The 23,086-nt window shown below is 55.1% G+C and overlaps 1 protein-coding gene across 1 annotated transcript; it reads left to right on the forward strand.

Moving 5' to 3' along the window:
* Positions 1-1,219: 1,219 nt before the first annotated feature.
* IGSF10 (immunoglobulin superfamily member 10) lies at positions 1,220-12,545 on the forward strand. Its single transcript, XM_058812562.1, has 8 exons — positions 1,220-1,416; positions 2,467-2,596; positions 3,223-3,613; positions 4,119-7,018; positions 7,175-7,812; positions 8,041-8,342; positions 9,097-9,991; positions 10,637-12,545. Exons 1-8 carry the CDS (start codon positions 1,220-1,222, stop codon positions 12,543-12,545), a joined length of 7,362 nt encoding a protein of 2,453 aa, XP_058668545.1.
* The last annotated feature ends 10,541 nt before the right edge of the window (positions 12,546-23,086 follow it).

Below are 23,086 nucleotides of genomic sequence, written 5' to 3' on the forward strand. Positions count from 1 at the left end.
TCTGAACCATTTCAGAAGCTCTAAAAATATATTTGAGCCTTTATCTTATCTTTAAAGCTTTGTATTGCCTTTACATCTCCAGTCGGACTCCTAGAAGGAGGTTTGCCCTAGAATGACACACTCTGAGCATAAAGCTGCTGTCAGTGGAGTTTGAGGCTGTCACAGACACCTCTGAGCCGAGAAAAGCCCCCGGAGCACCGACAGACACCTCCACAACGAGAGGGAACGTCCTGCAACCCGAACTGAGGGTGGCACCGGCCGGTCCTGGGAGGGTCGGGCACGAATCCCCCGGACAGAGAGCACTCCTCGAGGGCGAGGCAGCCGAGCCCCGCCGGGCGGCCCGGGGGATGCGGGATTCCCGTGTGGGGCTGGGGGATGCGAGGTTCGGGGATGCGGGGTTCCCGCGCCGGGCAGGGGGATGCGGGGCCGGGGGATGCGGGGTTCCCGTGCAGTGTTTGGGGATGCGGGGCCGGGGGATGCGGGGTTCCCGTGCAGTGTTTGGGGATGCGGGGCCGGGGGATGCGGGGTTCCCGTGCGGGGTTTGGGGATGCGGGATTCCCCCCGTGCGGAGCTCCCAGGGAGCGGCGGCGCCGGTCCCGCAGCATCACCGCAGAGGCGGCGGGCGCTCCTCCGTCCCCGGCCCGCAGCGAGCGGTGCCGATGGGGCTGCGGGGAGCCCGGGGTGCCCCGGGGGAGGAGGCGGTGTCGGGTTTGCCCCTGCCCGGCCCCGGAGGGAGCCGCAGGTGGGGACGCGCAGGTGGGAGCGAGCGGCCGGTGCCGGTGCGGGTTTGCGCGAGGGATGCGAAATGAGTTAATTCTGCTCGGAATGGGAAGGAGCTGACGTGTGGAGCCGCCTCCGGGGGATGAGCCGCCGGCGGGGCCGGGAGCGCTCGCACAGCCGGGCCGGGGCGCTCGGGGCACACGGCGGGCACGGCTGCGGCTGCCCCGGCTCCCCGCGGGATCCCGGCTCTCCTGCCCCGCACGCCGCACGGGCACCGCGGGGCAGCCGTCGAATGACAGCGCTTTGCGTCGCGACACCGACCCGTGGCTGAGGGGAAACCCGAGAGCTGGGGGCCGGTTCGTGGGCGGGTTTTCCTTTCGAGTTAAGAATTCCTTTTTGCTGATGGCTTAACCCGAGCGGCTGGGCTGGGCTCGGCTGGCGCCCCGCGCTCTGCTCGCCCCGAGGAGCCGCCGGGGATGGCAGCGTAGGACCGCGCACGATGCGGGCCCCGCGCACGGAGTGGGGGCCCCGCTGGCTGGGGACGCTGCTGGCCGCCTGCCTGGCCACCCTGCCGGCCGCCAGCGCCTGCCCCCGGCCCTGCGCCTGCCGCGGCTCCGCCGAGCTCCACTGCACCTTCCGCTACCTGAGCGCCGCGCCCCCGCGCATCCCGCCCGACGTGCAGCGCATCAACCTGGGGTACGTGAGCCGCGGCAGCCGAGCGCTCCGCCTGCCCTTCGGAGCTTTGCACGACACTAATTAACCGTCCGGGTTTAGGGCTGAATGTAACCACAGCTATAGGTGGGTCTGTAATGTTCTGCAGTGCTCAGCAGGGGCTGCAGCCGCAGCCAGCAGAGCCCGAGACCACCCACAGAAAGGAGAAATTCTGGGCATGTAGCACAGGACAGTGAGAACTTCAGACGGTTTTGAACTTAACTTTCCTTTATATTACCCGAATGTGTTGTGTCTGTAGGACGGAAGCTGGAAGAAGGCTGAAATAGATTTCTCTCTGGGGAAGGATAGTCCAGAGCTCAGAAGGTGGTCTGGAAAGGGAGCACGGGTATTAAATCTGCAGAGACTTTGCAGTGATGCAACACCAAGGTCGGGGGTTAGATCCCCCTGTGAGCCTTTCACTTAGAGGCTGGACTCAGTGATCCTTCTGGGTCCCTTCAGATCCAGCCTGCTCTGCGATTCTGTCACTCAGGATGTCCCACAGCGTTAGGGTCTATGCTTTCAGCTGCTCAGTTCAAGGGAAATTTCCCTTGTCTGGCCATGTCAGCCTCTGTGGTGGCTCCGTTCTCTGAGTGGTTAAAGGAGCAGGGAATAGATCACACCCAGGCTTGTCTGGCCCCTTCACGCAGTTTCCAGCAAGTGTCCTCTCTCATAAATCAAATGATCAGACCCATCAGCAGTATTTGTCTGATCTGTGTGTCCCTTTTGACACACATACCCTTTGAACCATGCAGATGTGTCTGCAGAAATACACAAGGAACTTTTCACTGAGGTGGTGGCACAGTGAGCACAGACAGATGTGTTTCATTGCTGTCACTCACCCCACGCACTGGGAATTCACCATCAGAGCCCTGTCCTGGAAAAGCGACCACCTTTTGTGCCAACCTGAAGGAATGACTCACTTTCCTCTTGGCAAGGGCAGTGCTGCTTACCTTCAGCCGTTCCCAAAGAGTGGTGCTTTTGTTTTGGGTTGGTTGGATTTAAAAGCTGTGAGCTGACTAAACCCATCCCATACAGCTACAACAGCCTGAGAAAACTCAGCCCCACGGACTTTGCTGGCCTGGAGAAGCTGGAGCTGCTGATGCTGCACAGCAATGAGATCAGCACCGTCCCTGAGAAGGTGTTCAGAGATTTACGCTCACTGCAGGTAAGAGCTGAATGAGCAGCGTTAATTTGGTTATGATTTAACTCCCAGTGATACTGGTAGGCAGCCACAGGGCAGCCTTCTGCAGCATTTCAGTTTCCTGTTTCTTACCTTATTCATGTGAAAGCCAACAGCCTTCAGAATCCAGTGTCCTGGTGGGAAATGTCTTTCCTTCCCAGGCAGGCACTCAGGTACAGGGTACAGAGCACAACAAACACTTTGGTAGGTATCTCTCAGCTGTGCCTTAGCAGGAAACTGCAGTCAAAACTCTTCCTACAGAGCAGAAAGATTGCAAAGCTCCAACTACTCTGTCTATAAAAGGAAACCTGTCATTGTTAATTTGTTAGTCAGTTTGGGGCTTTTTGAGGATTTTTTTTCCACTGAGATTTCCCTTTCCCTTCAGTACAATCCTGTCCCTTTCTAGCCTTCATGAAAAAAGGCCAAACTGTGCAGAAATTTAACACACTGCATATAAACACTTCAGTTCTTTAAAGAAACTCCAGTTACCTGGCATTCCTGGTCTGGTGAAGAACTGTCACTGCACAGAGCAGCCTTCAGCAGCATTTATTAGGGGTCCTATAACTTTAACATGGCTTAATATTATGCATTTGCTACTTTTTCATGAACAGGTCTTAAAAATGAGTTACAACAAGGTCAGAGTGCTTCAGCAGGATGTATTTTATGGCCTGAACAGCTTGGTACGGCTGCATATGGACCACAATCAAATCGAATTCGTGAATCCCAATGTTTTCTACGGACTCACCTCCTTGAGGCTGGTGCACCTGGATGGAAATTTCCTTCAGCAGCTGCACCCAGACACTTTTGTGACCTTGCGCTATAGCCAAATATTCAGAATATCCTTCCTGAAGCACATCTCTCTGTCTGACAATGCGCTGACTTCACTTCCCCAAGAGATGTTTTCCTACATGTCAGAGCTTGAGAGCATTTACCTCCATGGAAACCCCTGGTCCTGCGACTGCAGCCTGCAGGGGCTGGCAGGGTGGGCACAGGAGAGACCAGGTGAGCTGAAGTTTTGTTCATGCTCTTCAATCCTGTTGTAGCATCCTGCTCTTCCTGATACAGGTAATTGTCCTCTACTCACCTGTTTATTCTCCCAGAAAAGACTGGAAGGTAGGATTTGTGTAGGCGTGTGCAATCAGGATAAGGAGATTAACACCACTGCATTTCCCAGATAAAATGAATCTTGTGGCCATTCCCAAGTGCAGCTTTTCTTAATGGAGAATTTTCCTTGGCCAGTCTAAAGCTTCTGTGCACTGGGAGAATCCACAGGGAACAAGCTAACTTTTGTGGAATTGGCAAGAGCAAGAGACACATTGAACTTGATTCTTTACAAAGAAAGTCAGGAACTCAAGGGGCTCTGGGACTTTCCCTGCTGCTGCCATTCACATGTCACTTCAAGCTTTGGTTTTATTTTATTTTAAAGAACCTCTTGTTAGTAGCTATATGTCATTTTTAACACTAAAACTTGTAGCACAGAAACTTACTGAAGTTTTCTTCCCTTCAGATATTATAAAGTGCAGAAAAGAGAGAAGTTCTGGTGTCCAGCAATGCCCGGTCTGTGCTAGTCCCAAAACTCACAATGGGAAAAGTTTAGTGGATCTCCCTTCTGCATCTTTCACCTGCACAAAGCCAGTCATTGATGACTCCCTGAAATCCAGAAACCTCTCGGTGCCAGACGATGGGGATTTCAGTTTTGTGAGTCCCAAGGACTTGATGGCTCCCATAGGATCTGTGGTTTTGAATATGACTGACCAGGCAGGAAATCGAGGCAACTTGGTTTGCGATGTCCAGAGACCTAAAGAAATGTCTCCCATCTCGTTTGACCAAAGCGGCCCCAGCAGAGTGCTCCAAGCCTCGTTCTCAGCATTCCTGGTGTGTGGCATCGATTATGGGCACATCCAGCAGCTGTGGAGCATCCTGGCCCTGTACAGCAGCTCCCCTTTGAAACTGGAGCAAAGCGTGGGGACAGCTGAGGAGCCTTCTGTCAGCCACAAATACCGGCAGGTGTACGGTGAGAAGGATGAGCTGTTCACCAGGGTGGAGGCCGCGCTGCGGGCCGAGCCAGCGTGGCTGCTGCAGAGGCAGGTGTCGCTGCAGCTGGACAGGACAGCGAGCACGCTCAGCACGCTGCACCTGCGCTACGCCACCCACGCCCGGGTGGCCCTGCCCGGCCAGGACGGGGAGCAGGGCAGCCACGGCTGGGCCCTCATTGCCAGGGACAACAGCACCCAGACGGAGCACACGGTGCTGGTGGGGGGCTCGGTGGAGCTGGGGTGCCAGGCGGCCGGGCAGCCAGCTCCTGCCGTGGGGTGGATACTGGCTGACGGCAGCAGGGTGCGAGCCCCCCACATCAGCGAGGATGGCAGGATCCTGGTCCTCAAGAGCGGGCTGCTGACGCTGAGGACAGCTGACGTGTTCGACTCGGGGCTCTACCGCTGCATCGGCACCAACCACGGGGACGCTGACGTGCTCACATTCCGGATTACAGTGCTGGATCCCCACGTGGGACACGGCGGCGTCAATGGAGCCCGGCTGCCCGCTGCTCTCGGCGGCACGCTGCACCTGCCCTGCACGGCCACGGCTGCCCCGGACCCTGCCGTCACCTGGGTGCTCCCTGAGCACACGATCCTCCGCCAGTCTGCTGGAAACAAACACATTTTTGCCAACGGCACCTTGAGAATACAAGGGGTGACGCAGCGAGACCTGGGCTACTTCCGATGCGTGGCGGCCAACCGGTTCGGGGTCGATATTTTGGTTTTCCAAGTGCTGGCGAGACAGGATGAAACCGCTCTGAAGAAAAGGCATGGAGCTGTGGGAGAGTGGGAAGAGGGCTCTGGCAATGAGCTGCTGCGCCCTGCTGCAGCACAGAAACACCCCTCAGGCACCGCAGGCCCCCTGAGGGCTCTCGGGGAACCTGCGGCACCAGCGGCCAGCAGCCAGGGCACACCCCACAGGAACAGCCACGGGAACAGGCCTCACCGGCCCCACGCTGACAGGACGGGCCGGCGCCTCAGGGGACGCAGGAGACAGTTTGTTCCCTCGGGCAGGAGAGCTGATCCACAGCGCTGGGCAGCCCTGCTGGAGAAAACAAAGAGGAACTCGACAGTGGCAGACAAACGAGGAGAAGCTGCAACAGAACCACCCGTTCAAGCCCATAGGCTCTCAGAGGTACCCGGGGATGAGGAGGAGGCATCTGGTGATCTCGTATCTCCAGAAGAAGAATTCATGATACCAGCAACAGAGAGATCCCCAGTGCCTGCTCTGGGCAGAGCAACAGAGCTCACCATCACTGCAGGGCCCAAGGGGACTGAGAATCCCCCTCCTGCCTGGAGCACCTCTGTTCTGCTCTCAGAGCCAATAACTCCCCTACCCTCACCTCCTCCTCACCCTGGGGCACCTGCCAGCAAAAGGCTGCAAACACTTCCCAAACCTACAGACTCATGGGAAAGATCCAATTTGAGTCAAATATCAGCAAATGGTGTAAAACAGCCAACTGTACCAAGTGGGACAGCCATACTCCTCCCTGCTGGGCAAAAGTCAATATATTCTGGGGAAAGTAATAACCAGCACCTAAAGTCTGCATCCATGACAGAAGCTACAGGCACCAGCAAGGCTGTAACTCCCCAAAACACAGCACACAAGTTACATATTTTTACTGGGTCTATTGATAATGTCCCCACCAGAACAGATCACCAGGTCCCTGTGGCAACAGTCAATGCACCAAGCTCTGAATTTGGCCCCATTTATTTTGACAGTACTCAGAAAGGAGGAGCCCCTAATCCACCTGCCTCGACTTTCACTGCTCATCAGCAAATTCAGGTTATCCAGGGGGGTCCAACCCATCCAGCCCAGCTCCAGCAGCACCATGGAAGACGAAGGAAAATTTCTGGTCGGAGACGAACTGTTAGACCAGGACGTGTCCCAGGCATGAAGGAGCCCCAGTACAATTTTGGGAGGCCAGGGTCTGCCAGAGGAAGTACAGCTGTGGCTACAGGTGTCCAACTTAATATGAACTATATATCAAATGTACCAACCTTGAATAACTCCAGCAGTTCCATCATCAATCCATTTAGCCCAGACACACCCCAGTCCTCCCCCTCCCCCATGAAAATGCCATTGGAGCACCCCATGGGTACCCATCAAAACACAGCATTCCTCAGGGAGGAGGAAAAGAAACATGGTGCAAGGCAAAAAGCTGCTGCCACAGTCGTGTCTGTCACTGCAGAGAACACTGCCCCTACTGCAGCCAGTGGATTGGGTGTGACGGGTTTGAAGCCAACAGTCACACTTGTTCTTACTCCTCAAACCAACACCAGAGCTGCCAAAACCAAAATACTCAGAGTGGGAGGAAGGAGAGGTCAGAGGAGGAAGAGGCCTCCTAAAACACCTGCCCCACAGCGTGTGGCTGCAGCCCAGAGCACTGCAGGCACTGCAGTGAGCAATGCAGCCACCCCTGCAGCCCAGAGCACTGCAGGCACTGCAGTGAGCAACGCAGCCACCCCTGCAGCCCCGAGCACTGCAGGCACCCCTGCAGCAAGCACAGCAACTCCTGCAGCCCAGAGCACGGTGACAGCTCCCGCATCACCAGCTGTGCCTCCAAGCCTCGCAGCTGCAAACCCTGTCCCCGGGAGCAGCAGTGCGGTCCCCAGGACCGAAGCAGCAGCACTGGGGGTCCCTGAGAGCCCCGAGGCCCCTCAGCACAGGCCCACAGCAGCCACACAGACAGCAGCAGCCCCGGGCACCTGGAGGGGCACCCTGTCAGCAGTGGCACTGCCCGGCACTGTGACTGCTCAGAGCCCCCCCATGGCACCCCAAACCCCACCAGGCTCGCACAGGAACGCCCAGCTGGCCACGGCACCTGCTGCCAGTCCTGCCCAGACCCCCACCATGGGTGCCCAAACCTCACCATGGCTGGACGAGCCCCCTGGTTCCACCAGGGCCACGCCAGGGCCTGCCCAGCGCACCAGGCCCAGTGCCAGGGCAGGAGGAGAACCCCGCCTGGGTCTGGGGGAGGGAGCTGTGCGGGAGCAGCAGGGAGCACAGCCCACAGTGCCAGCCGGAGCTGTGCCCGCTGCAGTCACTGCCCCCAGCACCCTGCGGCCCTCTCCCCTGCCAGCCCCCACTGCCGCCGGGCCCGCAGCGCCCCCGAGAGCGCCCCCAGCCCCCCGGGGGCACGGCCAGCCCCAGCCCCATCCCCAGCCCCATCCCCATCCCCAGCCCCAGCCCCAGCCCCAGCCCCAGCCCCAGCCCCAGCCCCATCCCCAGCCCCATCCCCATCCCCATCCCCAGCCCCAGCCCCAGCCCCAGCCCCATCCCCATCCCCATCCCCATCCCCAGCCCCATCCCCATCCCCAGCCCCATCCCCATCCCCATCCCCATCCCCATCCCCATCCCCAGCCCCAGCCCCAGCCCCATCCCCAGCCCAGGCTGCCTCCCCAGGGCACCGAGAGGGGGAACGCGCTGCAGGCACCACGGATGCCATCTCCACAGGGACGGGACAGGGACAGCTCCGTCAGTGCCTCGTCTGACAGGCGACAGAACCAAGACACCACCACCCTGCCCAGCCCCATCACCGCAGGCTCTGCAAGCAAAAACCACTTCTCAAAGCCCAGAATAGTCGGAGGGAAAGTGGCTGCTTTCACTGTGCTGGCGGATTCCGATGCTTTCATTCCTTGTGAAGCTACTGGGAACCCCCCTCCAACGATACAGTGGACCAAGATATTAGCAGGTGAGCTTGATAAACCTCTCTAGAATTTACCTTCCATTAGCCCTGTAGTTTGGCACCTCTTCTGTGTGCCAAACTCAAGCACTGCTTCATTTCAGAATACTGAGAAATATTAGTGGAAGGTAAACTTGGAAACAGTGACAGACTCGATGGAGAATCTTAGTGGTGATTCTGGAACAGATCTTTAGTGAAATTATTAGAAAAATCAAATCTATGTTTAATTATAATTCCTTGCTTATCATGGGAAGAATTCAGTATTCATTGCACATTACCTGCTATTCCAGGACAGTGAGAGAAGCAAGAACAAAAGTGTGGTAGAAACCACTTAAATTAGGTTACAGCTGTGCCAGGTTTGGATTGCAAAGCCCCACGTTCTTTATCCAAACTTTGTCTCTACTGGACATTCAGCTTCATTCCTACTTTAAAGCTTTATTAGTCTATACGCAGAATTCGCTGATTTCTTTCTGGTTTATCGCTGTTGTCTTGGTTATTTGGGCAGAGAAGAGCAGGTCAGGGTATTTGGAACTGAGGAAAACGCAACAAGAGGCAGGCTGTGCCAGTCAGTGCCAGGCTGTCCCAGGTTATCCCAGCGTGTCCCAGGCTATCCCAGGCAGTACCTGGCAGTGCCAGACTTTGCCAGGTTATCCCAGGCAGTGCCAGGCAGTGCCAGGCTATCCCAGTGTGTCCCAGGCAGTCAGGCAGTGCCAGGTTGTCCCAGCGCATCCCAGGCAGTGACCGTCCGTGCCTTGCTCCGCAGGGCGCGACGCCGCGGCCCCCGGCGGTGCCAGCCGCTGGTCGGTGCTGCCCAACGGGACGCTGTCCATCGCCCGGGCGGCGCCGCAGGACGGCGGGCAGTACGAGTGCACGGCGGCCAACGCGCTGGGCTCGGCGCGGCTGCGGGCCACGCTGGCCGTGCTGGCGCTGCCGCCGCGCATCGCCGCCGCCCGCCCGCCGACCGCGCTCTCGGGGGGCTCGGCGGCGCTGCCGTGCCGGGCCCGGGGCAGCCCCCCGCCCCGCATCTCCTGGCTGCTGCCCGACGGCTCCGAGCTGCGGCCGGGCGCCGCGGGCCGCGGCAGGGCGGCGGTGCGGCCCGACGGCACGCTGCTGCTGCGGGCGCTCACCGTGTTCGACCGCGGCACCTACACCTGCATCGCCCGCAACGCCGCGGGCTCCGCCGCGCTGCCGCTGCGGCTGCAGGTGGTGGCGGCGCCCCCCGCCATCCTGGAGCGGCGCACGCAGAGCGTGGCGGCGGCGGCGGGGCAGAGCCTGCGCCTGCCCTGCACGGCGCGGGGCCGGCCCCAGCCCAGCGTGCACTGGGTGCTGCCCGGCGGCGCCGTGCTCACCCCGCGGCGGGCGCTGCGCGCCGGGCCGGCCCTGCTGCCCAACGGCACCCTGCTCCTGGGCAGCGCCAGCCCCGCCGACAGCGGCACCTACGAGTGCATCGCCACCAGCTCCACGGGCTCCGACCGGCGGGTGGTCAGCCTCACGGTGCAGCGCACAGACACGCCTCCCAAAATTGCCAGCGCCTCCCGGGAACTGACGCGGCTGAGCTTTGGGGACAGGCTGCTTCTGAACTGTACAGCAGGTGGCGAGCCCAAGCCCAGGATAATCTGGAGGTTGCCCTCCAAGGCTCTAGTGGACCAGTGGCACAGGTATGACCCTTTTTTCCTCCCCCTCTGTGGAGCTGCAAACACTGTCAGCTCTGGTGCTCCTGTAAGAGCCTATTACAGCACTAATACGCTGTGAACTAAACCAAATTTTAAGTATTAACAGTTGTGAAACATCTCTTCTAACAGCATCTGTATCTAATAACAGACCTATTAACAGATTACATCAATTGCCATAGGTGAATGAGGTCTCAAAACAGGTACAAGTCATATTTGAATTAAGATAATTGCTGTCACCATGCACTGGTTGACTGCTGTCAGTTTAGAGGAGGGGGTCATTTGTAACAGATTTGTGAAGCAGGGCTCAGGAGGGAAGGGTTTCTCTCATCTCTGCCATGTCTACCTTTGGGGTGTCCCCCCACTCCCTCCCACATAACACTCACCTCCAGGAGAGAGAGCCCCAGGCCAGGGTGTTCCCAGCAGAGCCAGCACTGCTCACATCCAACAACTCCAAAACTGGCAGTGACATCAGGGTAGGGCACGCTGGGTGGGCAGGAGGCACGGGTACAGCACCTGTGGAAAGGCTCTGTGTTATACCGTGCTGCCAGCACATTCAGTCCCTTCCAGTGCTCAGTGTTCACCCCCAGCACTTGCTGCCATAATTCTTTTCCTCTCTCTCTGTCCCAACAGAATGGGAAGTCGGATCCATGTCTACCCCAACGGATCCTTGGCCATTGAGGCAGTTACAGAAAAGGATGCAGGTGATTACCTGTGCGTCGCAAGAAACAGAATCGGGGAAGATCTGATCCTGATGAAAGTCAGCATCGCAATGGAACCAGCCAAGATTGACCACAAGCAGCAGTTCAAGAAGCTGGTGCCGTACGGGAAGGGTTTCAGAGTGGACTGCAAGGCCTCGGGGTCGCCCACCCCAGCAATATCCTGGGGCCTGCCGGATGGGACGGTGGTGAACAACGCGATGCTGGCGGACGACAGCGGGCACAGGGCTCGCAGGTACGTCCTATTCCACAATGGCACTCTGCACCTCAACAAAGCTGGAGTGGCAGAAGGAGGAGACTACACGTGCTACGCCCAAAACACCCTGGGGAGGGACGAGATGAAGATCCACGTCACGGTCGTTGTGGCAGCCCCTCAAATAAAGCACAACCACAAGACACACGTCGCAGTGACAGCTGGAGACACAGCCCAGCTGGACTGTGAGGCTGCTGGAGAGCCCAGGGCACAGATATTCTGGCTGCTGCCCTCCGGTGAGATGATCTCCTCGTCCACAGACAGGCACTCCCTGCACGCCAACGGCTCGCTGTCCATCAGCCAGGCCGGCCTGCTGGATGCTGGGGAGTACCTGTGCGTGGCTCGGAACCCTGGCGGGGACGACAGCAAGCTGTACAGGCTGGCTGTGGCTGCCAAACCCCCCATCATCAATGGCCTACACAGGAACAAAACCATCATGAAGGTGACGGCAGTGAGGCACGCCAAGAAACACATCGACTGCCGGGCAGAGGGGACACCTCCTCCCCAGATTATGTGGATCATGCCTGATAACATTTTCCTAACAGCCCCATATTACGGGAGCAGGATTGTGGTGCACAAGAATGGGACACTTGAGATTCGGAACATCAGGCCCTCAGACACGGGGGATTTTATCTGTGTGGCACGTAACGATGGGGGAGAGACCGTGCTGGTGGTGCAGCTGGAAGTCACGGAAATGCTACGGAGACCAACGTTCAAAAACCCTTTCAACGAGAAAATAATAGCAAAACCTGGGAAGCCTATCACACTGAACTGTTCTGTGGATGGAAACCCTGCCCCGGATATAAGCTGGATGCTGCCCAATGGCACGTGGTTTTCCAGCAGCATCAGGACACCCCAGTTTGTGACAGGGAGCAGCGGCACCCTGACCATCGCCAGCGCCCAGAGCCAGCACGCCGGGCGGTACCGCTGCGCTGCGCGGAACCAGGTGGGCTACATCGAGAAGCTGCTGCTGCTGGAGGTGGCCCAGAGGCCCAGGATCCTGAGCCAGCCTGCAGGGCTGGTGCAGGGGGTCAGCGGGGAGCCCCTGGCCCTGCACTGCCCGGCCGAGGGCAGCCCCAGGCCCCGCGTGGCCTGGACGCTGCCCGGGGGCCGCGTGCTGCAGCGGCCGCAGCTCCGCGGGCGGCTCCTGCTGCTGGACAACGGCACCCTGCTCATCGGGGCGGCCTCGCCCCTCGACACGGGCACCTACCTGTGCCGGGCCCACAACGATGCCGGGGACTCCTCCCTCAGCGTCCCGGTCGTGGTCGCGGCCTACGCCCCGCGGATCACGGGCAGACCGCCCCCGGCCATCCACACCACGCCAGGGGCAGCCGTTCAGCTCCGCTGCGTCGTGCTGGGCCTCCCCAAGCCAGAAATCACCTGGGAGCTGCCTGACCGCTCCGTGCTCTCCACAGCTCACCAGGCCCGGGGCTCTGGGGGCGCGCTGCTCCACCCCACGGGGACCCTGCTCCTGCAGAACCCCCAGCCCTCCGGTTCGGGCACGTACAGGTGCACGGCGAGGAACCCCCTGGGCACCGACACTGCAGCCACCTACGTCCACGTCATCTGAGCCAGGAACGCTGCAGGAGTGGTGGGAACACAGGCTGCAGCCAGGCTGGGCTCAGCCCTGCAACGGCTTCAATCAAAGGCAGCCACAAGCGCCTGAGTGCCTGGGCACATCACAGCATTCAGTCTGCAAAAGGAGAGAGGAAAGGGACAATTAGCTCTAGCATCATTTGCTAGCATTGGTTCTCTCCGTGTTCAGGGCATTTAAAGGAAAGCAAAATTAAGGCACTTAAGTGCCTGAGCCACAGCAGGAACAAACTCATAATGCCCAAGCTACGGCAGGAACAAACCCCACAGTGCCCAAGCCATGGCAGGAATAAACCCCACGGTGCCCAAGCCACGGCAGGAACAAACCCCATGACGCCCGAGCTATGGCAGGAATAAACCCCACGGTGCCACGGCAGGAACAAACCCCACGGTGCCCAAGCCACAGGTGCCCGGCTGCAGCGCCCTGGCACAGGGGCCAGCAGTTGGAGAGGGCAGCGAGGGCAGGAGGGTGTCCTGCACAGCAGGGACACAGGCAGCACCTGAGAGCTCTCAGAACCCTGCTCCCTTCCTGCCCTGCAGTCTCCCAGCAGGGCGCTCAGCCTGCACAAGAGAAGGGTTCAGGATGCCCCACTGCAGCTGTGGCACTGAGCACAGCGGGATCACACCCAAACTCAGTGCCCGCCATCCATCTCTGGGCCCTCAGCTTTACACATCTGCCTCCTCAATCCCCAGCTGTTTTCTTCATTAGACACAGGGAAAATGCACGTGCTTCTAATGCTTTTAATTGAGTGATTCTTTGGAAATCTGATGTGCTGAATAAAACTGGAGTAATCCTGTACCCTAATAACTCCGTGGGCGCTACAGAAACCGCCCCAGCTTTGCTCAGCAAAACCTGGTGCTTACTGAAGGCAGTTTCAGTGTTTTACAAGACTTCAGCATCTTTTCCCTTTCTGAAACCAAATCCCTCACTTTAAACATGTTGTGTAATCTCCTGGCTACCAGGCTGCAGGAACTGCTGAGGTTATCAAAGGCACTAACCAGCACATGGAGGTTTTTGGGGGCACAAACCCAGCCCACAGCACCTTCTGCTGTGCAGGTGTTGGCAGAGGAGTCTGCACCAGGCAGGTGCCCATTGCAGCAGCACTCTCCCATCAGTTTGTTCAACGTATAAGAACTATTAAAAACCCCTCAAAAATGGATGAAAATTATATAAGATTAATACTTTTTAACTCAAAAGCTGCAATATCAGCATGACTGTATTTTCTCTACTTTTCTATAGCAAACTTTTCCTAGTTATCCTCACCTACCTTAAATATGTTTGGAAAAACTGTGGCAATAAAGGAAACAAGCATAATGAGAATGAAAAAGGATTTGGCAGTGACAAATGTTGGGTAAATTCATTTACTAACCCAGCAAAGGCTTCAATCCAGCAGAAAGTCGTGTCTCAGAAGTAATTCAGTTTGTTCAGCTGTCTTCATGCAACTCTGGTTTATTACTAACAATTTAATTTAAAAGGATCCTCAAGCAGTAAACCCCATTTTCCCCCCAGCCTGTTAGCAGTGCAGCCCAAAAATCAAGGATACCAAGTCAGGAGCAGTGCCCTGTGATGGGGCACAGCAGGGCTGGGGGCAGCTTGATAAAAACCATATATCTCTCTGTCAGACTGCAAAGGTCATCTTATACATTTGTTTTCAAAAGCAGCATTTCCTTAAACTTTTTAGCCACTCTCTAGTATATTCTGAAGACTTTACACAGTTATAATATAGGTTAGTTGTATTTGGAGCTTCAGGAAGGAATATTTAATATCTATAACTGGAACCAAACTTTTAAACTTTTGCTCGGAGAAGTCCCAGGAATGTTTCTCAATTCATCACACAGTGCTGCCCTCTGGAGCCAGTAAATCGCTGTAAAACTCTGATTCACTAACCAGAGGAAACGGACAATCGCCCACAATATAAAGCACCTATCTGAAATGCTGAAAAAGTGTGAGCCTGTGGATTTATTACATCTAGAAGATGGCAAATTACTCACCATGGCTCTTGGTATGAATCAGAGAGGAAATAACCCAAAGGGCCTTTGTTCCTTTAATAGTCCATTTCTCCCTCACTCATCACAGAACCCCACCAGCTCTGACACTGCCACCACAGGAGTTGTTCTGGCTTATCCACCCACAGAGTTCAGCACCTGAGCACAGACAGAGCTACAGCTGAGAGCAGAAAAGCCCTTTGAGACCCCCCAGCTGACAGAGGAGTCAGCCAAACAGGGAGAGAAACAGGACAGGGTCACAAATCTGCAGGCTGTGCCCCCCAGCTGGGGCCAGGGGCTGGCTGTGCAGGAAGGGCTGGGCTGGGGAGGGGTCCCATAGGTGTACCCCCAGCCTGTGCCCCCACGGGCACCCCCAGGTGTATCCCCAAGTGTACCCACAGGCTGTGCCCCCCAGCTGGGGCCAGGGGCTGTGAGAGCCAGCAGGGCTGGCAGTGTGAGCAGGGGGAGGCACTCTGTGTGAGCAGGCCTGTGCACAGCCCTAAAATACACAGCAGAAGGAAATGTGAGTTCATACCTTGATAACTCATAAGTAATGCCCATTTTCCTACTGAGTTATGAAGAGACAGACAGGTTCCTTGTTGTTGGCAAGGATGTGAACTCCTGGTGAGGTTCTGGTGATTACCACTGCCAGCTCCAGGCACACCCCAGCCTCAGGAACAGGCACCTTCTCCAGGCATGGTCAGGTGGAGACCAGGACAGCTCAAAGTACCAGGGTATGAGCAACATGAAGAACTCCACTGAAACATCAAAAAGGCCAGAAAATCATCTTAAAATCACAGCTACTTAAGCCACAGCACGTGGGCAATGCAGCTGGATGCTGAGGGAATCCCAGCACACCCATGGATGATCCAGCTGGATGGATGCTGAGGGAATGTCCATGGACAGTGCAGCTGGATGGATGCTGAGGGAATGTCCATGGACAGTGCAGCTGGATGGATGCTGAGGGAATGTCCGTGGGCAGTGCAGCTGGATGCTGAGGGAATGTCCGTGGGCAGTGCAGCTGGATGGATGCTGAGGGAATGTCCATGGGCAGTGCAGCTGGATGGATGCTGAGGGAATGTCCATGGGCAGTGCAGCTGGATGCTGAGGGAATGTCCATGGACAGTGCAGCTGGATGGATGCTGAGGGAATGTCCATGGGCAGTGCAGCTGGATGGATGCTGAGGGAATGTCCATGGACAATGCAGCTGGATGGATGCTGAGGGAATCCCAGCACACCCACACCAGGGCTGGCCACACTGGTGCAAGGCACGTTTCCAAACTCGTGCTCCCAGTGACTGCTCAGCTCAGGAACCCACAGCCCCAGCCCCAACAGAAGGGAGAGCATCTCAGACACCAGAGCAGGCTGCACAGCAGGACAGGTTAGTGTGGGAGGCTTTTCCAAACTGCTTCCATTCGAATGGGACCTGGGTTTAAACCAACGTGTTTGGTGTCAATATAACATGACCAGGAAGCATTTCAGAAAGCTGCTGATGCAGTGACAGCTGCAGCTTGCCCCAGACAAGAGGAAGCCCACACAAACCTGGGTGAGAGCCAGCAGGGCTGCCAGGCCCTGGTGATGCTCCCTGTCCCCAGCTCCTTCTGGGGGCACCCTCAGCCATCAGCCAGACAGAAACGGGGACAGGGCACACCACCACACTGCTTTCACTATTAGAAAACATCCACTTTCTGCATGAATCATTTCCTTGTACTTTTACTAAATTTAAGCAAGTGGCTTTGCAAGGTTTTGGGGGTTTTCTCTTTGTTTGAAGAATGTAAGTTTTCTTTTCATCTCTTCTTTAAATGCAACACAGAAGGTACATAATGCAAGTTTAGTGTCCCAGACATGAATAAAAGTAACTAAGTGTCTTGCAGGGTTCCCAAATTTAACAGAATATGAAGAAAGTCCTAGAAATCTCTTCCCATGCCCACATTCCTGTATTCTTACTTTCTTCTATTTCTTCTTGTTATCACCAGGAATGTTTCAGTCTTTCCTCTTTTTCCCAGACAGGAGGAATAACAGAATTAAAACATGAGCACAGAAAGCAATTCAAATGAAATGCTGAAAGTGACACACATGACACTTACTCTTAATTTCTTCACTGAATGCCTGTAAGCCCTTTTGCTGTGCTCAGGCCCCCCTTGGGAGGGGTTTGACAGGTCTGAGGTGAGTGTCCCACTGATGAGGACCCCCAGCGTATCCAGCACAGGGGTGAGCAATCCCTGAGAGTGGAAACAGGTGTTATCCTGGGAGCTGTGGCTGCAGGAGGCCCAGAGAGAGATCTGATTCATGGCAGAGGCCCCAGAGGCAGCTCAGAGTCAGCACAGGCTCCAACAGAGCAGGAGGAATTACAGTGCCCAACAAGGGAAATGCTGCGGGGAGGAAAAGGGAATAAAGGCTCCAGTGCTTTCCCAAATGGAGGCACAGCCAGCACAGACCCTCTAAAGGAAGCAGTAACAGGATGAAAAGATAACAATTACACACATGCAGCCTAGGCTTAAAGCTGTAATGACAGGAGCCAGCTGTTTGAACAGTGCAGAGGTTCTGGCTGCTCTGCAGATCCACAGCCCCTGAGGATGGCCTGCAGGAGCAGCAGGGCCACTCTGGCTGCACCGGTGCTCCCTGCACTGTCACACATGCATGTCTGGCTGCACTGGTGCTCCCCTCACTGTGCCAGACAGTCTGGCTGCACTGGTGCTCCCTGCACTGTCACACATGCATGTCTGGCTGCACTGGTGCTCCCTGCACTGTGTCAGACAGTCTGGCTGCACTGGTGCTCCCTGCACTGTCACACATGCATGTCTGGCTGCACTGGTGCTCCCCTCACTGTGCCAGACAGTCTGGCTGCACTGGTGCTCCCTGCACTGTCACACATGCATGTCTGGCTGCACTGGTGCTCCCTGCACTGTGTCAGACAGTCTGGCTGCACTGGTGCTCCCTGCACTGTCACACATGCATGTCTGGCTGCACTGGTGCTCCCTGCACTGTCAGACATGCATGTCTGGCTGCACTGGTGCTCCCTGCGCTGTGTCAGAGTCTGGCTGCACTGGTGCTCCCTGCACTGTCACACATGCATGTCTGGCTGCACTGGTGCTCCCCTCACTGTGTCAGACAGTCTGGCTGCACTGGTGCCCCAAGTTTGTTATCAGCTGAGATGCATTTGCAGGGCTTCGTGCATCACCTGCCTGCCTTTGGCATCGTCCTGGTACTGCTCTTCTCTCCACTCACTGAGGATCTAAGGAAAAACATTGTACTAAGGTTCTTTCCTTCCTGTCATGGTCTCCCTCTAAGTATTGTGGCCTTTTAGCTATAAGGAATCATATTATTGACCTCTTTATCCTTCTCTCTGTTTAAGGCTTAGAACAGGCTGAGAAAATTGAGAGGAAGAAGTTCATTTGTAAAGAGCTGATGATCTGCTGTCATTTGTGTGAGTACATTGTCCTGTTGCAGAAAAAACTAATCAGCTTTGTCACGCATTTCTTAGCAATATTGCTTGAAACACACTATTTCACAGTGGGTAAGTCAATACGTCTCTTGCACTGGATGCAGCTTCCCAGCAGGATCTGGTGGGGTCTCCAGATGAGAAATGACCACAAACTCAGGGAACCTGGAGCAGCTGCAAATCAGGGACAACCCAGACAATGAAAGGAAAACCCAAGTGGCAGAAACCGGGGGGGAAACCATCAAAGGAATGAATTTCCCTGGGACGCAGAGCTGTGTCCCAGTCTGGACCTGAGCTGAGGGGCAATGTGGGAGTTCAGCATGGCACCAATTGTCACTGTCATAGCAGCTGACAGAAACTGAGCTCAGGGAAGGGAGGCAGGCCCTGCTGGGCACTGGGGATGCTCAGGCTGGAGCAGCAATGAGGGCACAGGAACCCTGGAGCACCATGAGCAGGGGCTGTGAGGAAGCTCAGGAGGAACAAAGGAGGGCTGCAGGCACAGCCAGCCTGGGACCAGGAACGCTGCTGTTTGCAGTATGCAAAACTCTTCAACACTTTCTCTGTGTCAGCTGGAGAGAGTGACAGGTTTTCCTAAGGAAGGACAGCTCTAAATACATACAAACTTCTCAGGATCAAGCAAGGGGCTGGGAAGACATGCTCTCAGGGCTAACACCTTTATGGTTTTTCCTAAAAAGAACTGAAATCAGACTTCAGTTCGTTACATTTCTCTGCAACAAATTTAGGAGCAAAGATGTATTCACACTCACAAGAGGAACAAGGCCTCCCCCTTTTCCCCTCCTGGGACTGCTCCTTTTGGCACAGCTCTGTAATTCCCTGGGTTTACACCATCAAACTGCTGACACACACCCACCTGACAAAGGTGCTCACAGCTCTATGCTTGCTTTTCCTGAGTAACCTGACAGTGCAGGGGTGCCGGGAGCCCTTCCCTTTGCTCATCCTGACCTCGGGGCCGCGAGCACCAGAGGCAGAAGCGCTGCTGGCTCAGCAGGGACACGCTGCAGGAGAAGCACACACAGCACTGCAGCAGTGAAGTTATTTTGATACTTCCCATACTCAGTCCCTTCCCTGTTTTGTCTGCCCGTTTTCCCCTTAAGCGGCAGTGCTGCCTCTGTGTCTCTTTCTGTTTTAGTCAATTAAATCTTGGCAGAGGCATTCAGTTCAGGAGGGCAGAGCCCCAGCCAGCCCAGCTGCACTGAGATCCCCAGCTCAGGGGCTGCCCCACGCCTCAATGGGACCCACTCTTCTCAGATGCCCTTTCTCCAAGTGCTAGCTCTCCCTTTGATTTATTAACATCCTGTAGTTCAAGAGAGAATTGACCAGTGCCCCCTCAATCTCACTGCCGGCCCGCTCCTTCATCCAGGGAGGATGAGAGGAAGGACCTGGCAGGGAGATAACACAATGGGGAGAGTGGCACCAGGGTGAACCCAGAGCCACCCCAGAATGCTCTGACAAAACTGGAGCTGCTTCCTCAGCACACAACTGCAGCAGCTACCATTTACCTGATGCTTTTCCTCAGCAAAGCCAGTAAAAATTCTGAATTACTAATGCAGGGTGCCAACAAGCTGAACGAGTGCCAGACCAAAGGCAGTTACTTGTTTAATAGCACTCACCATTTGTGGAGAGCTGCTCAGAGTGATGCTTTTCCAACTCCCACAGTGGCAGACACCCAGGATTTGTGGCAGAACACAGAAAACCCATCTGAGACCCTATTTCCCATCTATATTTGAGAGGGACCTGCCTGAGTGTAAATGCACTGGGACTCGGGGTGGAGGTCAGGGTGAACACCTGGAACAGTCACACACGTGCCTGCAGCCTGCATGGGGGCTGACCCACAGGGAAATGTGCCTTTGGCCTGGGCTCTGCTCCTGCAGGACACAGGGACACAGGACAGCGGCCACGTTCCTGCCTTGCTCTCAGGGTTTCCTTTCCCAGAGCATTCCCAGCAGTGAGCCAGCACCAGCTGCTTCCCACACACACTGCCATAACACACCACACAGGGCTCTGCACACCCTCACCAGCACCACGATCGCCTTCAGGACTGCACACACAGCCCCACTTCGCTGGTGCTGTGAGCAGCAGCCAAGAGGCGACAGTCACAACAAGAACAAATTCCAGAAAACAATTTCTCTGTGGCAAGAAGAGGAAATCTTGTAAAAAATGGGTATTTTTTACCAACTAACGTTTCCTTTGTACGAAATCCTCCTCAGCCAGAACAGCTACAGAAGCTCAAGAAATGAAGAAAGAATTTAATCTTCTGGCATTGAAACTGCAGCCTAACAGGTAAGTGATTAATTCAGCTGGGGTATGTGGTTATGATGGATTAATATCAAAATAAGCTGTGGGCACTGAAATAGAAACAGGAGCCTGTTGGTTCACTGCGTCCATGTGAGCAGGGAACTGAACCACGATGAGACACTGAAGCCTATGTTGCTTTTGACACCATAGATTTAGGAAATTACTTCCCTTACCTCACCTGCATGACAAATGAGCCAAAATTAAATGCTGTAAATGCTTGAAATCACACTTACTCTCCATTTCCATGTCAGGCTCCCAAACAGCACAGTGTGTATCCCTGTTAGTGCCTCTGCCCTTCTCAACACTGCCAGTGCAGAGAATGAGTAATTTCAGCAAATTCCTCTAGTTTTACCTGCATCCAAACCATTTCCCAAACAATTGAGATTATTGGTATCAACTCCTCAGTAGTGAAACATCTGCAATTTTGAACTTGCACTGTGGATATTTTCACCTGTGAAAATATGCAGCCATCAAAAACCAACTGTGGGTTCACAGAGGTGTGTGAGCACCCAGCATCACAGACTGAGGTGTGTAAGGCCCCTCTGCCAGCTCTGTGTCACTGCAGGACCCTTCCCCTGCCCAGCCAGCACTGCCATCAGGAGGGAGACCAGCCACAAAATCAACTGGCATTAAAGAATTTTACTTTGGAGATCCCATACAGTGTAATGTGGGATCTGGGGCATGATTCAGGGTTATGTAACAGCTGAAGAAACAGCAGTTGACTCACCGCAGTGCAAGTTATGTTCTCTCTATTCTAGAGTGAAACTCCTTTGGCTGCATTTAGAATTTCCCCTTTGTGCTCTTACAAAACTGCTTCCTCTCAGCTGCTCTGCCCTGCCGAGGATGCCCCACACTCCAGAGAATCACAGACTGCTTTGGCTTGGGAGGAACTTAAATCCCATCCAGTCCCAGCCCATGGCAGGGACACCTCCCACTGTCCCAGGTGCTCCAGCCTCAGTGTCCAGCCTGGCCTGGGGCACTGCCAGGGATCCAGGGGCAGCCACGGCTGCTCTGGGCACCTGTGCCAGGGCCTGCCCACCCTGCCAGGGAACATTTTCTCCCTCACATCCAATGTAAACCCAGTCTCTGCCAGTTTAAAACCATTCCCCCAATAAAAACTCTTACTGCTTTTAAAAACCAGATTTTTCAAAAATCTACGTAGACAAAATCCATAATCTATAAATTACACATTTAATAACAGGAGGCAAGGACCTAATGCGGAACCTTCCCTCATTTCCAGACTTAAACAGGAAAGGATTGTCCTGAGCTGCTCAGTCTGAAACAGCAAAACTGCTGATACCAAACAACAACTGCTGGTGCCAAGCACCAATTCCTGGTACCAAACAACAACTGCTAGTACCAAACTGTTCCTGACAGTCTGACAGCATGCTGCTGCTCCTCCCTCCCTTCTGAGACACCGCACAGACTGATTTAACGCGGTAACTCAGAGTACATTCTCACAGCAGGGATGAAAGCGAGCAGGGTGCAGAGGCAGGCACAGGACAAGCAGGAGGCAGGAACTCTGCAGAGCTCGCCTGCACAGTGCTGCTGCCCCTGCACGCGCCCAGCGGAGCTGCCCCGGCGCTCGGGACCTGCCCAGCAGCCAGCAGCTCACGCTGGGAGCCGAGGGCTCTCCAGGACATCCAGCAGAGCTCTGCTCCCACAGCAGGCTGGGCTTTGGGTGTTGCTGTACATCGTCATCTGCTGCACCTGGAATGTGCACGCTGGGACCCAAACCAGAGCTGCCTGCAAATGCACACGGCAGGAACGCTGCTGGCGTGACAAAATCCTGCTGGGTTAACATTGCATACAGGTTTTCAAAATCCTGCTGGGTTAACATTTCATACACACTTCCAAAATCCTGCCTGGGTTAGCACTTCGTACACATTTTCAAACTCATTTTGGTAAGCAACATCTACCAGATAACACGGCTGATACACCTAGTTTGTTCAAGTTTTCCTGCAAACAAAGTCTTGAATTTCCCAACAAGTTCTTGGACGTTTCTAGGGCTGAAATTGTGAGCAGCTGGGCAAGGCCCAAGACCCTCCTCCCCAGCCTCTTGCTGGGACATCAGGTGTCCCTACAAGGCACAGAACTCCCCCCCCAGCACTGCCACCCCCTCCAGTGTCCTGACCTGTGAGATGCAGTGGGACACAGGGAATTCATTAAGGAGAAATGAGAAAATATATCCAAATTAAAAGCTACATTTGGCAATAAGGTGACTTAACAGACAGGATTTGGAAATCGGTAAATAGAGATTTTGATATTAATGATTAGACAAAAGGGCAACAACTGTCCCAGGCCAGGAACACCAATATGTGAAGTGGTTTTCTTGAGGGAGAAAAATAGTGTTAGTGAGGAATGCAAATTTCACACCCAATATATTCCAAGGAACATTTGTCTCCAGCATAAGGTTTTGTATCACAGGGACAAATTTCCCTAATTGGCCCAACTGGGAAGACTTCCTCATTACTGGAAAGAATCCATGAACTGAAGTTAAAACATCTCCTGCAGCCCTGGGATCCCCTGTCACTGCCAGCCCCAGCCCAGCTCCACATCCTGACACCCCAGGCAGGAGGACAGGTCATTAGCAGGGTAATTAATTACAAGGACCGTGCCTGATGTTAACCCTCTGCTCCGACAGCCACTGCCACAGCCAAGACACAACTCCAGGGAGCGTTCCACTCTGGGACAGCCCTTGCACCAGAAGCAATACTGAAGGAGTGGCCAGGAGATAGAATCTTTAAAAAAAAGTGAAGGAATTGTTTTAAAAG

Source organism: Ammospiza caudacuta, chromosome 11 (genome assembly GCF_027887145.1).
Source record: "Ammospiza caudacuta isolate bAmmCau1 chromosome 11, bAmmCau1.pri, whole genome shotgun sequence".
NCBI classification, from domain to species: Eukaryota; Metazoa; Chordata; class Aves; order Passeriformes; family Passerellidae; genus Ammospiza; species Ammospiza caudacuta.